Raw genomic sequence first — 16,195 nt, forward strand, 5'->3', positions numbered from 1 at the left:
ATATCTGTACCTATGCATAATAATTTCTGGTATTTACCGCAAGTCATTAATTAGGTTATTTCTTAGTGTAATAGTTTACGAGTCAGGTATCAAGAGTGGTGACCTGTCACTTGAGTTGAATAATCTCCGCACAAAGTATCAGAATGTTTACCCCATGAGCTCCATCATAATTCAATACCACTGGCGACTATGATTTTATTTTCTTTTTACACAAATGTGCTTGTTTTATGTTTAATATATCTAAAATGAAAATAAACAATGCATATTTTATTAAAAGTTTATGCATGTATGCATGCATGTACTATGTGTATGTGTGTGTGTATTGTGTTAAATATATATGTATACACACACACACACACACACACACACACACACACACACACACACACACACATATATGTATATATATAAAAAGAACCCCAACGAAAATCCACACATAGGTCGGAACCTTTATGGAGCATAGAGTGTACCATCAGAATATTTATACTTTTACAATGCTTAATTTCAATTAATTAATAAATTGATATATTTTAAGGGCATAATTAATCAAACAATTGAATATACTAAAAAATTATACCACTGTAATAAATTATTGCTGTGGGGCACCCTGGGCTCCATGCAATTGCACACCACAATAATAGCAATAATAACAGCCTATATTTTATCAATTGAGTCAAATCAAAATATTTGTATTATTTTAACTTTAGAACTATAAAGATGTGTGTATCTACTTTTTTATGTACATTTGGTTCCTTGTTTATGTTTCTGTCATCTAGCTCGCACTGTAGAGGACCATGCGCCGGAAGTGTTCACTATACCGGAAGTTTACCCCTGGCCCTACAGACAGTAAGAAAGCGATGGCGGGGGACGCTTCAACGGAGCTTCTTTTTCTAGATACGTTTAAGCACCAGAATGCTGAGGTAATATTTCTGACGCCCTGCCACCCGCTTGTATATTTATTTATGAGCTGCCTGCATTCAATACTCATATCGATTATATTCAGCAGTTTTGGAGGATGATCCTCAACTTCTAAGCTAACGTTATTAACTTGGCTAACATTAGCAGTTGCATCATGGTTGTTATGATAACGTTGCAATTTGCAGCTTTTGTGGTAATACACACTCGCCTAATTGTAAACCTAATTATGCCAAACGTGCCCATTAAACGTGATTTTATTAAACGCCACGTAGTTACAGCGTTGCGCAGATTGTTTGCTAGTTAGCCAAGTGGCTAATGCTAACTGTAAAGTCTCAACCTGGCCATGTTTACCTCTGAGCGGCCAGCAAAAGTGTTCTGGTCTGTAGTGTTAGTTGTGGCTAGTGAAAACATTGTATTATCTAGATGTTTGTATTAATTGTGGTATTCAATTCACTTCAGCTAACCAACGTGGATGTGGTGCGGTTTCCTTGTGGGGTGCTAATCACAGAGGTGCGGGTCATACCTCCAGGGATTAAAGCCCACAGCAATTTACCTGACAGCAGAGCATTCGGGTAAGAGCCATATGGCACTCACGAACACTACATACAGTAAATTGCTAGTTAGTAATGTTCACCTAGATAAAGCTAAATGTCCCTTCCGTGAAAGATGTAATGTTTAACTTTTGATTAAACTTTATGGTCATTTTTTTGGAGCTGTTGAAGTGTATTATGTCAAGATGAGAGGTGTTCCTAATAATTTGTCCATCCCATTTATTTTAATGGGGGTATACTAAATATTAGGCGAGTCTAGGCCTACCCAGGTAACTGGCATCTGAATGTAGTTGCAGGTGCGGAAGCACCAATCTGATACGCTGGATTAGTATTAGTGCTGAAGTTGATATAGACCTTATTAAGCTGATTGATCCTCTGTATTGGCAGATACCCAGAGTCCAGGTATCTGAATTGTGTTGGGAGGGCAAAGTTAGATCAGTGCATCCTTAGTTGCAGGAAATCCTCTACCTAATTGCTAATGATATATTGCCTCTGGACATGTTTCTTTGCTGCAGGTACCTGAGATGTATGTGTGCCTGTAGGAAAGTAGTTGCCTGATACCTTAGCTCAAATTGTTGTGTGGGTTCTGATTTCCACTGAGCCTGTTGGGTGTGATGTAATTTATATGAATGATTGGGCTCAGTGCTGGACAATGCATACACCTGAGCAGATCAGGTGTCTGTGTTGTGTAGAGGTGGGCATGTGGATAAAATCCTCTTTCAGGATATATCTCATTTTAAATCACTGCATTGATATATATTGTAATAAAGTACATTTTCTGAAAAATTAAGAGAAAGTGATTATGTGTAATGTGTCTTTTGGCTAATTCAGCAAATAAAATGCCTGACAAATCAAACGACCATAGTGATAATATAGATATATAATTGAATTTACACATGTCCAACAATGTCACCAAAAATGGAACATTCTAAACTTCGTAAAGGTAGAGTTTATGACTGAACTGTTGTACTGAATTGCAGTAGATTGTACATGTGTACCTAATAAGGCAGCCAGTGAGTGTTTATTGCTGTATCGCAAACCACTATGTTGAAGTACAACCCTGGTTGCGAAAATGTTGGGATGCATAAATTAAACCGAATGGAATAATGCTAATTCTTTTTGACATGTACTCAATTGAAAACATTATAAAAGCAGTATATTTAATGTTTGACCTCATCAGCTTCATGAATTTTTATAAATATATGCTTATTAAAGAATTTGATGCAGCAACACGTTGCAAACAAGTTGGGACAGGAGCAAAAAAAAACTGGGAAAGTTGTGGAACCCTCCAAAAACACCTGTCTGGAACATTCCACAGGTAAACAGGTTGATTGGTAACAGGTGATAGTATCATGAAAGGAGCATCCTGGAAAGGCTCAGTCGATCACACGCAAGGATGGAGCAAGGTTCACCATGTTGTGAAACATATTATTGTATTAAGGATAGTAGGACATGTACTCAGGAAAACTTTGTAAAACCTTTGTTGGTAAACACAGTAACGATAACAATTGCATTCTGTTCTTATTTACGTTTTACACAGCATCTCAACTTTTTTGGAATTGGGCTTGTACAACTAGATACTTGCGAAGTCTTCTGGAAACAAGGGGACTGAGCCCTGACTGCCTCATTACAATGAGTGTGTTTCTGTGTTTCCAGGGAGACGTCTCCTCATGCCTTCCAGTTGGAGCTGTTCTTCAACAATGTCACCAAACCAAACAGTCCCTCGTTCCACAGACTGGGCAGGTCAGAATGATTTTCACTCTCCTCCCTCTGGTTTAGTTTCTGTATTCCTCCGAGCTTCTCCTCCATCTCTGTATTTCCCGGTGAAATCATGAAAGTGCTTAAGACACAGGTGTCTGTCTCACCTGTAGAACCAGTCATGGTAGCATCTGAGCCCTGTTCTCGGAGGCCAGAGGGGTGTGTGTTCGTACCCACCCATATTCAGGTCTCTTTGTCCCCATGCTGGCTAACTGGTCTCTCCAGAAACTCGACCCACCCACACAGTAGCTGAAAGTGACACAAAATGTTAGAGATACTACTTCAATAGATGAGCTGTGGAATGCTTGAGTTAAATGTTTTTTATTTTAACCTCATAATAACAGTTACAGAGGTGTGCACAGAAGCACCAGAGCATAAACTCGTATTTAGAGGTGTGCATTGTGTAAGAGTTGTTGAAAACTGAAAATACGACACACCCTAGTTATTATGTCTGCCTGGAAAGTTGGGAGTAGACTTTTTTTTTTAACCTGTCTGATTGCTTTTGAAATATCTCCCACATGTCAAAAACAAATCTGACTGAAATATTTTTAGACAAATAACTCTTGGCCCAAGAATCCTTTTTGTCAGCTGAGGTTATGATTAGGATCTGAATGATTCACATAACCACAATATGGCAGTTGTATTTTGTTTTTTTGTTTTGTTGTTTTTGGACAAGATGAGTTTTTCATTGCTTTTTGCCTTCTTTAGGTGTGCTGGATGGCAAAGATTCTTGGCTATATTGGAACCCAATATTATTATGAATGTTATGTAGAGGTCTGAAGAGATAAAAGTGTTAAATTCACATAAATCGTTTAATCTTGTCTGCTATAGACAGTAATGTTAGCAATAAAATGTATTTGTGTCCAAGTGCGGCCTGTCTAGAGGAGTTATACTGTTATGAACTAAAAGTGAGATTGTTTCAATAGTCATCACTGTCAGACCTGTAGCAAACATTGTCACTACTGCGAGCTACAGTAGCGGGTAAACCCATTATCTCATGAGGGGAAAGTGTCAAAAACTTTGATTGATTAATCATTTTAAATTGGTGAATTCATCTATCCATTTCCACCAGTTATTTGGGTCCAGGTCCTGTTTAATTAATTATATCTTTGGAAAGTACTGAAAACATGTCGAACAGTAATGATTAACAAACATATGGAAGTTCAAGGATATTTCAGCCTTGATGTGTAGTTGCACTGATGTTTTAATCTGCCCTGTCTTACTTTCTGCCCTCAGTCTAGAATACGATGAGAACAAGTCCATCGTGTTCAGACCCAGTGGAAAGGTAAATGGTAGTCCACAAAGAATTTGATGAAAATGATTTGTGTTTTTTTTTTATTTGTTTCTGTTGATTTTGTGAGTAACTAAAATTGATTATGCCTGCAGGTGAACACAGACGGCCTGGTGCTGCGTGGCTGGTACACCAGTCTGACTGTAGCAGTGTATGGGACAGCAGAGCGCTCACATGGACATGACCAAGGCTCACCCCCTCCTCCTCCACCCCCACCCCCTCAACAGCCCAGTGGGCCCAAGAGGATCGTTAAACAGGGTGGGCATCATTAAGCCGAAACTACCCAATGCTCTCACCTTTCCTTGATTTTCATGTTACGCCATCAATCTTTTGTATTGTTTGTTTTTTTTAGAGTGGGAAAAAGATGACCAGTACAATGGCAGCCCACCCAGACCGGCACCCAGAGGGCCTCGTACTCCACCTGGGCCTCCACCCCCAGATGATGATGATGAAGAGCAGGTCCAAGTGACAGGTCAGAACTTCATGCTTGTTCTGTGCACATGACAATGAATCACATTATATCAGCCACTGGATCCTGATCAGCAATAACAGAGATGCTGCCGTAGTTTAAGCATCTATCTATTTAATGCTTCACAAAATTAAATGGTCTTAATTAAAACTGAAAGTTCTAACTTGAGAAAATCCCAGACAGTCCCAGAGAGGATGCCAGACATTTTCTTTGTCTGTCATTATCTGCGTTTTTACTGTCAGTCACATTCATACAGTCACTGCAGATTCCATTTTTAACACACAGTGGTTCCCAACCTTTTTCCATAAGGGACTCCTTTTCTATCATTGAGTAAACCAACAACCCCTGACTGATATATGAAATGGATATTTTATATTATATTCAGTCATAACAGTAATAGTACAAAACAGCTGGCAAACTGTACAATTAACCCAAATAGTGAAGTAACAGTAACTGCAAGAAGTTTGTGTAAAACGAGCGATTTAGACAAACTTCCTTTGACTATTACATCAAGGACAAGTTTTCCTGATATTTTTAGGGACTTTTTATACAGTTCTCTGTATTACCTAGTTACATACTTAATAGGCTTCTTTTTTAGAATGACAGTTTCATTTAGTTTTCCTCACACCTCTTGAAATCAGGGTACTCCTTGCTCAGTGTTCTAGTTAATTTCTGTACAAAAGGAAAATGAACATAAACAGTTGAACCTTGCTTGATGTCTCTATCACACGTTATTTTTCTCAGTTAACTTCTTGCTGCATGGTAACATGGTTGAAAAGTATTTGAAAACTCTGCCAATGTGTTCTTGTGCAAGTGAAGGGCACATCATGTTCACTATGATGAGTTACATATTCCCAGCAAGCCTCTGCATGCTGATTATCACAATGTACTGAAATTAAAAAAAAATAAAACCACTGACTGCCTGACGGGTGGGAAAGCATATTAAAAAAAGGGTTATGGTTTGGACAGTTTTTGACAGTCGTGTATCGTATTAACATTGTTTTATAAACAGGCTAAAAAGTGAAAAAACACCAGTATGGGCCGTAAGCTGTTTTCTATAAGTAAGCCTCTATTAGTAGATGAATATGCTTGTTGTGTATGTTGGCTGAACTGTGAGCCCTCTGGTCTCTGTTGCGACGTCTACAGTGGGCGTGGTCAAAGATGAGCCGTGCCAGGGCCGTGACGACTACCTGGAGGCCGTCTCACCTGAAAGATCACTTCCTGCTGATGAAACATACTCGGATGCTGAACAAGAGGAAGAAGGTGATGAGGAGGAAGAGGAGGAGCAGGAAGAGGAAGAAGATGCACGGACCGAGGGCAGCGTGCCGGAAGAGGAGGAAGAGGAAGAGGAGGAGGAGGAAGATGAGGGTGAGGACGAGGAAGAGGATATGGAGGAAGGTAGGGGAGTGATTTTGTGAGAGTAGGATAGTCTACAATCCCAAATGGACGCCTGGCCCTGAACCCCTTGGTACTGCAAACTCATCAGGCTTCCCAGGGGCCCATGGGAGCAGGGTCCATTTGGGAACGAGTGACAGTTGGAGAGAGTGTGTGTTCTCTGGCATGCTGCCTCCATCAACAACAGCTGGATGCTCCAAACTCTCAGCTAGCCCACGTCGGGCTACTCTGAAGGCTTATGATCAACATTCATAAGCGGCCATGTGGTGGTCTAGCTCACCTATCCAGGCAGCCATGGCTGATGCTTGTGCTGTAGTCACATCCTGCATGTCAAACTAACCCAGCCTGTTGGGAGTGACACTGCTGTGCTGTGTGCCAAAGTTTGTCTGTGTATGCATTTATGATTGAGCACGGGAGTAAGTAGCAGCAACTGGCCTCCTCATTTCCATTCATTTTTACACACATTTTATGAAGGATCTAAAGACTCTTCATAATATGTTAACTTTTGTCAACTACTCTTTTGTCTGTTCAGGCGATGATGGCTACGAGCAAATTTCCAGCGATGAGGATGATCTGGATAATGGTAGCTTCAAGTTGCCCACCTTTGACATGGACTACACTCCTGAGGACCTGGCGTCTGTCCCACCTGTCCAGTATGACCCATATGAGCGAGAACTCAGACCCCTGTTCTACTTCACACCCCCCTACAAGACCCGCTTTGATACCCAGTTTGAGAAGGCCACTGTGGAGGAACCCAGGGACCCTGGTGGAACAGAAGGACCAGCAGGTGGAGAGGAGGCTGAGGCTGTTGTGCAGCTGAAAGAGCTACTCACTAGTATTGGGGATGACAGAGATGCCCGCTGGGTCACTGCACTGGAAGAGGCGCCTGGACTGCTCGCCAAAGGGTTGGCTTATTTAATTAAACAAGGAGAACAAGAAACAGAGGGCCCTGTTGGAGTTTTAGCCGAATGGGCACTCCAAGCTCTGAGTATGGAGGTTGCTCTCACACAACCCATTGCTCTTAACCTCAGACAGTTGAAAGCTGGTGCCAAGCTCGTGTCATGCCTAGCAGAGTGCCCGCAGGGCCTCACTGCTCTGCTGCGTGAAAGGGCCCTGAATGTGCTGCTGGAGCTGCTCAACGCAGATCACGTCTCCTCCACACTGAAGCTGAGTATCCTCAGAGCTCTGGGTGCTCTGATCAGCGCTCCTCCTGGTGTGGAAGCTTTCCTACATGCAGAAGAGTCAGAGAAGAGTGGCTATCAGGTTAGCAGTACAAAGACACTTTTTAATTATATAAAGATGTTTTAAGCAGTGAATAAGAATACAATGACAAGTCTATCTTCTAACTGAAAAATATGATTACAAATGGATTACCATTCTTCCTAATCCAAATGAGCCTTTAAATCAGTTATTCATGCCCACCTTCAGAAACTGAAAAAGTTAACACCTACCACCCCTTAATTTTGATCAATTATTGACATTGATATAGGAAGCAACTAAATAATAAGAAAAAGCACATTGAACAGATGTTAGAAGACAATCTGCCGCACACTCAAGACTCACTGTCCCCCGCTTCGCATTTACAGAAACCATTCAGAAAACACTGACTAGTTGAACAATATGATGAATTTTTGCTTCCTTCACCTGGCAATATATTTAATGTCCTTGACAGCGTTTGGTCCAGCTGTTCCTGCGTGAAGAAACCGTGAGGGTCATAACAGCTGGCAACGCCATATTACAGAAATGCCACATGTATGAGGTACTGGTCGATCTGCAGCGTGCAGCAGCGGCATTGAGTGAACCACAGCAGGTAGACACACACTCATTTATACACGATGTTCCTAACTTCAAAGACTAATTACACTTCTCCTGATAATAATTAATGACTGTCGTTCTCAGGAGGAGATGGAGGATGCAGAGAGCCCCATGGAAGAGGAACCATCTCTAAGCTCCTCCCCTGTGAGCGAGGCAGAGCTTGACAGGCTGGCAGGGGTTTTGGAAGAGTTACATCACCTGCTAGAGACGGCCCCGAACTGCATGGTGCAGCCACCTGGGAAAGCCTTCCCCACGACTGCTAGAATAACAGGACCACAAGAGCGGGATGACCCTTACCCAACACTGTTCAGGTGCATGTTCAAATACATATGACCTCAAACTTCACATCGTGAAGAAGCTCAGGTGCTAAGTTGAATGTATTTTTGACTCTTTGATCTGCAATAATGCACTCTCTCCTTTTTCAGGTATATGCATGCGTGCCATTTCCTGGAGAGCACGGCAGCAGTGTTGTCGGCAGCTGCGGCGGCTGGCCACCTCGGTGTTACCCAAGCTGTGAGAGAGCTCCTACGCTTCCTGTCACTCACCCAGTCAGGTCTGCTCTTCCTTCTCGCCCAGCCCACTCCCACCAACCTGCTGCTGCGTCTCCTGGCGTCGATGGCAGAAGCCGAGGGCGAGGACTCCACCTTTACAGGGGGGGAGGGAGGTCTCACTGGGCCAGGGTTTGGTGAAGAGGGCTTTGGCGTGTGGCTAATGCAGGCGCTGCACGCTCTGCAGGGTGTGTCAGAGCTCATGAGCCATGTGGCCACAGGGGGAGACGGAGGAGCTGGGCTAGAGGAAGGTGACAATGCGGAGGTACTGGGCATGCTCCATGCACTCTACCTGATGACCTTCACACAGACTGGTCGCAGTGCTGTGGCCCATGTTTTCAGCCTGGACAACAACCTGTCCTGTCTGGTCACCCTGCTCCAGCACCACAGCAAGGACGGACAGGGGTACAGCAGACTCCTTCTTCTCCTTGTGTCTCTTCCTGTATGATATGGTTTTATTTCAGGCACCCATGTAGTGATTTCTGAGTATTTTCTCACTTTTTGTCTCCGTTTGTTGTAGTGAGGCCAAAGCTCGCAAAGCAGTGACATATAATTATGCCTGCATGCTGGTGTTGCTGGTAGTGCAGAGTTCTAATGAACTGCGGATGATGGAACAATATGCTGCCCCACTCCTCTCCATAGCCAAGGCTGATGACACCAATGCCAAGTTACAGGGTGAGTATTACCAACGTTGCATTGAAGTATCTTGTCATACTTGACATGTTTTAGTGTTTTGTGTGTATTTGTCTTTTGATCATTTAAGTTTTGGTCTTCCTTTGTTCTGCAGAGCTTAGCAAATGGCTGGAACCTCTTGAAAAACTTCGCTTTGAGATAGGCAGCATTCCCACCCTCATAGACTACATCAAACAGGTACAGATCTCTCACTCAGTATACATACTGCTGGAGTAAAGCAACATTTCACTACATTCTCAGTCACTCTGTGTGAGCTCTTCTTCTTCTTGTATCACACGCAGACAGTCCTAATAAGTCCTGAGTCCTATTAATTCAGTAAGTGATAAATTTGTTCAGTTGGCAGCATCAGGGGAGCTGCCAATGATTTGTCTAGAACATTTAATTCAGGGAGCCCATAAACCCTTTCAAAGAGGGAATCAAGGTATCTCATCCTGCCCGAACACACAGCGTCTGGCCTCTCAGAGTACAGATTAAGGATTTTTATTTAATCAAGAATTGTATAGCTTATTCAATACTGTTCTCAGAGGAAAACAGTACAATGTTGACATCACTTGAAATCAGGCCAGCTGACAAGGTGGCTCATAGTTCTGAAACCTGCATGAGAATGCAAACTTTATACACAACAAAACTGTTCTGTAGCATGTCTGAGTCACAGCTATATACAAATAAGAGAGCTATATCTCCTTTTAAACATGAGTCTTCTCTTGACTTCAGAATGTGGAAAATGTGTTGACTGCTGATGGAACTGGACTGGTTACTGCTCTCAGGGTCCTGTATCACATTGCCTGCCCTCCACCTGCTGTAGAAGGTAAAGACACCAAACATGAGTTTTGTAATAGCTGACAATTTTCAGTGGCCACATCACCTTCTTTTTGCTTGAGAGTTTTTAATTTGGACATTGAAGGTGCCCTGTGAAGTGTCCCGTGGAATTGTCCTGAAAGCAAACAAAAGCAATATTATTCACCACAAAAGCCATACTCACACTCAGAAAGGAAATCCATTCAGCAGCTTTGTTTGACCTCAAGGATACACAATATCTGCTTTTATTGTGCGTATCCTTGAGGTCTGACAAACCTTTTCTATTTCCTGTCTCATAAAATATTTGAAAAGACGAAAGACAGTATTGTAAGCATTTTAAATCCTGCTTTGTTTCCATGTTCCATCTATGTTTACCAGCTTGCTGTTTTATTCATCTCTGCCTTTGCACATTACAGCATTTCATGGCACGTTATCGCTATCTGGGAATGTGCATGTACTAAAAAACTGCTCTATAGGGCAGCTAGTGGTCAAAACTCCTCAGTGTCCCTTATAACTATAGACCTGGGTCCTGTGTTCATTAATGTTGATTGCCACTGTAACAGAAGAGACAGCTGTTCTACAACATGTTTACAGTGTCTTCCTTCTCTCTACAGGTCAGCAGAGGGATCTGAAGTGGAGTCTTGCAGGGGTCCAGCTGTTCTCCGGCGAGGGTCTGGATACGTGCGTGCGTGTCCTACAGAAGCTGTGCAGCGTGTTGCTGCAGCCATGGCGTGTGCATGGACACATGGGCCCCACGCCGCAGCGCTGCATGATTCTCAGTATATGTATCAGCACACTGCGATTGCTGCGCACCATGCTGACAGAGCTGCTGCGTGGGGGAGCTTTCCAATTCAGGGACACTCGTGTGGCCAGTGTGTTGGTGACGCTCCACATGATAGTGTGCTCCATCCCTGCATCTGGACGTCTGGATGGAGAGGAGACCAGAGTGCAGGCCCTAATCGTTGATGTGCTGCTCACCTTCACGCAGGGTGTTAATGAAGAGGTGTGTGAATGAGCAACAGTGCAGGCGTGTTTGTTTAGCCAAGAAATATTGCACAAAAAAGTGTCATTAGTAGTCATTGTGTATGTGTTTGGTGCAGGTGACTCATACAGAAGAGACTCTGGCCAGTAACACATGGTCTCTGATGCTAAAGGAGGTTTTGGGCTCACTGCTGAAAGCTCCTGAAGGTCTGTTCTCTGGTCTGACGTTGCTCTCTGAGCTCCTGCCTCTTCCACTGCCAATGCAGAGCACTCAGGTAACTCACTCTATCCCACTGGTCTCACATCGATCCTGCACATCCTTTCCCCTTCTGGTGGTTCTTGTCTTGGCATACAGACAAATGTTAATAGACCTTTGGATCCATAGGTGATATCAGTCCAAGATGTGGCTGTAGCCTTAAACACAAGGAAGCTGTGGAGCATGCACATACGAGCTCAGTGGAAAGTGTTTTCCGAGGCGTTGAGGTGTGTGTGTGCCACCACCTGCCCTCCTCTCCTGGCCATTCTGAGAAGAATGTGTGTTCAACTGGCAGACTTGTCTTCACCCACTGCGACGCTCATCATGAAGACCCTGCTCGAGCTGCTGCTGGAGGAGCTGCAGACGTGAGTGGGGAAAGAAAACGCTCTCAGTTGTTTGTGTTTTTGCTGTGAATTGTATTTAAAGTATGGGCAATGTGTTGTCTACAGTGAGGAGGGGAAAGCTGTGTGCTGGGGCCAGGTCCTGCGTCTACTTTCTTTGATGGATGCTCTGGTGTCACAGAGAGCGTGTAAGAGCGCAGCACTGCACCTGCTGTCCGGGTCTGTGTCTGGAGATGAACAGCTGGCCGATTTGTTCCCCTTGCTGCTGTCTCTTTTGGTTCCTCCAGCTGACCACTCCTTACAGCAGCAGCAATCTAGCGAACTAGTGGGGACGATATTACAGTCACTGTGTGACCAGGTAAGCTGTGTAGTGCACATGAAGGGAAACATATGTAGACGAGTCCTTAAAAGGAAAAGGATAAAGCCTTAAAAATATTCATCTGTGTCTTCACCAGGATATTTCTCTAGTGGTATCTTCACCGGGTGAAAGCTGTTTGTCGGAGGCTGAGCAGCTGGCCAATGCACTTCCAGGGCGAGAGATGATGTCATCAGTGTGCAATGCCTTGTTGGAGGTTTTGGGGAATTCAGAGAGCAGTGTCCCACTCCTCCTCACATGTATCAGGACTTTGACATTCCTCACCGAACACGACTATGGACTCTACCACCTCAAAATGTAAATTTCAATGCTGTCTTGTTTCTTGGCATTTACACTGTCTCCTTTTATCGTCTTCTCTCAAACATGAGTTTGATTGTACTTAATCTTCCTTTCAGCGCTCTGAAGAAACACGGCGCGGGTCTGTGCTCCCTGTTGAAGAGACTGGTGTTCCCCTTTAACAAGGACTCAGCAGATCTACTCTCAGCTCTGCTTGACTTCCTCAGACAGATTGTCAACACGGAAACAATGGTCAGTACCTGGTTTTATGGCTGGTTCATATTTCATATTGAAGTAAATACCAAAGCACAAAGTAATTGTACAATTATTATTAGTAACATGTTTGTTGGAAGCAATTAGAACTAGAAGATGTGGCGATGGCTGTTTTTTCAAGTTTTCATGTTTACACTGATCATATCAAATGCTCTAAGAATGATTTCCCAAGCACATGTATTAGGAAAAAACAAATACTCTGAGTCTCTTGCAGAGTTGCAGACAGTCTGTGATTTTATTGTTGGATCTGTGTGTGTTCTCCTCCAGTGTGTTGATGAGGGCCAGGGGTCCGGTGAGGAGTCTGCCTTCACTGCTCCACGGTTACTGTCAGGCTTTGAGATGAAAGCTCTGCTGCAGTGGGAAGAGTCCGAGTCCCATCCGCTCCCTACTTTAGAGAAACTGATTACGGTACAGATTATGCACACATGTATAGTAAAGGTTGATGCTCCCTTAGTGTTCCATTAACTTTGTAAGTCTGCTTCTATGTGTTTGTCTGCAGAAACTGTGTAAGGAAGATGATTCATTGGAGACCATGTTGGAGAATGTGATTGTTCTGAAGCAGACGCTGGAAACGGCCTCAGACACGCCTCCTGCAGCCGATACTGAGCCCACTTTGCCAGCACCTGAGACGCTTGCGGCCCAGTTTAATCACAGGTACAGTGTAACTTACATCAAGATTTTTTTTTAGTTCAGTTTTGTCTTCATTCAGTCATCAATCAAAGGGGAGGCAGTTACTATCCCAACCAAGGAAATGTAACTTTTAAAATGACAGAATTATTTAAAAAGATATTCATTACAGATTAGCTGAAACTTAACTAAACCACTTACAGCTGATATACTAAAATGGGCTTAATGCATCACTTTTGTGGAAAATGAGAGGAAAGTCTGGATGTGATAATAAGTATACCACGCCTCTGTGTGTTCTCTGTAGGACGGTGTTCATTCTGTCAGAAGCTCTGGATGAGCAGCTGAAGACTCTGTGGTTCTCTCCCTTCCAAACTGATGACATAGAAACAGACCTTGATATGGTATGTGTGCATACAAAAATTATGATCAAGATTTTCTGTGCTAAATTATCTTATTTTCTCCTCAGTGTAGTGTTGTAGTGTCAGAGTAGCAGCAGGTAGATTGTTATACTGTGCTTCTATTGTATACAAAGTTCAAATAATGAATAATTATTGCTAAATTACTACAACACTACAGTGACAAACACATTTCCCTCCCAACTTGGCTGCTATGTAAGTTTGATGAGTCACATGAGAAATGATGAATGATAAATAATAATTAGTTCAGTATTTATTAATTACTCACCCATGAATTGCAGAAACATATTTATCTAATTACACACAATCATGTCCAGTTCTGAAGCCCTGTGTCTGTCTCACACTTTGTCTATGATTGCCACTTTGAATGTGTGGCAGGTGAAGGTGGATCTGGTGGGCCTGGCTCAGGAGTGTTGTCCAGACCTGGACTTGAAGGAAGAGCTGGAGCGCTCCTTCCTGTCTGAGCCCTCCTCTCCTGGTCACACGAAGGCTCCCAAAGGTTTCCGACTGGGCAAACACAAGCACGAGACGTTCATCACATCAAGGTACGATTCCAGCATTTGGTTGTTTTTTAACTTTGTATTTTCTTCATATTTATACTGTATTATTTTTTTATGGAGAACTAACATCTTGTTTTACTCAACTGACTGAATGTCACCTGGTGTTTGGCTCCGCAGTGGTAAATCAGACTATGTCGAGCCTGCTAAGAGAGCCCACATCATGGCTGCTCCTCGCGGCCGTGGAGGTCGAGGAGGGTTTGGACAGAATCTCTGCCGACCCCATGATATCTTCCGCCAGCGCAAACAGAACACCTCCCGTCCTCCCAGTATGCATGTGGATGACTTTGTGGCGGCGGAGTTTAAAGACATTACGACCCCTCTTGGACTTTTGCCCCCTAAACGGCCCCCCAAGAGCTCCCCCAAACCCCCCACCAGAGGACTGTTCACTGGTAACAGAGGCAGAGCCACCTTCCATAGCCAGACTCGCTTTTTCACTCCGCCACAACCGAAAAGTGTACTGCTGTCTGGTACGTACACACAGACACACACAGTCATGTTGAAAATTACATTGTACCACCTGTTATCATGTGACCGAAGTTCCATTCATCACCTGAAGCACCTGAGATGTGATGAAAGCTCTGACAAAAGCTAGTTGGCAGACCTTGAGTCAAGATTTTTTTTTCCAAAACTAATAGTATACTGTGCAGAACATATAGAAGTGGTTTGGCATTTGGGCTTATTGCAGGTCAGAACCACTTGTTGGCCAGTAGAGGGAGATAAATCCTCTCTTTTTGGTTCTGTAGGTAACTACACTCGCCGAGAGGGAGGTCGTGGTTCCTCATGGAGTGGACAAGTTCCAGCTGTCACCCACAGAGGAACCTACAGTGAACCCCGCGGAGGTCAGAGCAACTTCACACGTGGACCACTGCCCTCCAGACAACCCCCAGCAAGTATGAAGTGCACACACACACACAGTCTTTGCTTGTTTTTGCACTGTGACTTTTGAAACATGGAACTTAAAACCTGGTGTTTTTGTTATTTACCAGGTGCATATCGTCTCGCTCCACGGGACCGAGCTCCACGAGGAAGAGGAGGCGCCGGGCTGTCGTGGCTTAGCGGGGGAGGAGGCGGCGGCAGTGCTGGGGGAGGAGGGGGAGGAGGAGGAGGAGGTAGAGGATCTCAGGGGAGCAAGTTCAGTGGTGGTGGAGGGAGTGGAGGTGGCAGAGGCAGACATGTTCGCTCCTTCACCAGGTAAATTCACCTGGGCAATGACTGCAGCCTTTCACGGCAACATATGGACCAATGAGGATATTATATATATACTGTCTCCATGGTAACGTGGTGGGATGATGATGTTGTCACAATGACGTACAAACTCTGTGTTGATGTTTTATGTTTTGTTATTATGAGTTGGATTCAGAGAATAAAGGTCATCCTTACCAAGTCTAGAGGTTTGTTTTTAAAGCAAACACCAGATGAGAGAATTAACTGATGCAGACAGTGACCACGATTACCTGTCATAGCACTTATTACCTGTATCATGCTTTGAAATGTGAAACTTAAAATGTTTCACTCCGGGCCCAGTTTACACAACAGAAGGTTGTTCAGGGTGCATAACAAAGGAATATACACTGCAGCCTGAGGTGGCCAAACAGGAAGGATTTATGAGGCAGAGAGGTGCATGACGTACAACACAATTTGAAACCAAAATATCACGATATTGATACGCCACTTTGCCAACTGCAGCATCAGGACATCCAGGTAACCGTACTAATGTCAAAGATTATATTGTTAGTGATCCCAGCAGGCCTGTAGTCTTGATGGAGTCGATTACAGCCAAAACACATTCACAGTATAATGCGAAAGCTACCCCAGGTGCCCTACAAGAGTAACTTTTCATGCCTTGTTTTTCA

General features: G+C 43.6%; 1 protein-coding gene across 2 annotated transcripts; it reads left to right on the forward strand.

The window, feature by feature from the left end:
* Positions 1-836: 836 nt before the first annotated feature.
* On the forward strand, positions 837-15,726 carry virma (vir like m6A methyltransferase associated). Of its 2 annotated transcripts, none has more exons than XM_041943355.1 (27): positions 837-920; positions 1,378-1,490; positions 3,126-3,212; positions 4,464-4,512; positions 4,614-4,776; positions 4,871-4,990; positions 6,134-6,385; positions 6,915-7,645; positions 8,055-8,192; positions 8,282-8,508; positions 8,623-9,150; positions 9,266-9,420; positions 9,533-9,615; positions 10,153-10,246; positions 10,851-11,239; positions 11,337-11,492; positions 11,603-11,838; positions 11,923-12,172; positions 12,270-12,487; positions 12,586-12,718; positions 13,007-13,147; positions 13,239-13,393; positions 13,671-13,767; positions 14,161-14,327; positions 14,460-14,809; positions 15,086-15,232; positions 15,329-15,726. In XM_041943355.1, the coding sequence occupies exons 1-27, from the start codon at positions 858-860 to the stop codon at positions 15,535-15,537; spliced, it is 5,451 nt and encodes a 1,816-aa protein (XP_041799289.1). In that variant the 5' UTR covers positions 837-857; the 3' UTR covers positions 15,538-15,726. The 2 variants fall into 2 exon arrangements, with proteins under 2 accessions (XP_041799289.1, XP_041799290.1); XM_041943356.1 differs by having other exon boundaries at positions 6,134-6,355.
* Positions 15,727-16,195: the final 469 nt, after the last annotated feature.

Source organism: Chelmon rostratus, chromosome 8 (genome assembly GCF_017976325.1).
Source record: "Chelmon rostratus isolate fCheRos1 chromosome 8, fCheRos1.pri, whole genome shotgun sequence".
In the NCBI taxonomy this organism is placed as follows: Eukaryota; Metazoa; Chordata; class Actinopteri; order Chaetodontiformes; family Chaetodontidae; genus Chelmon; species Chelmon rostratus.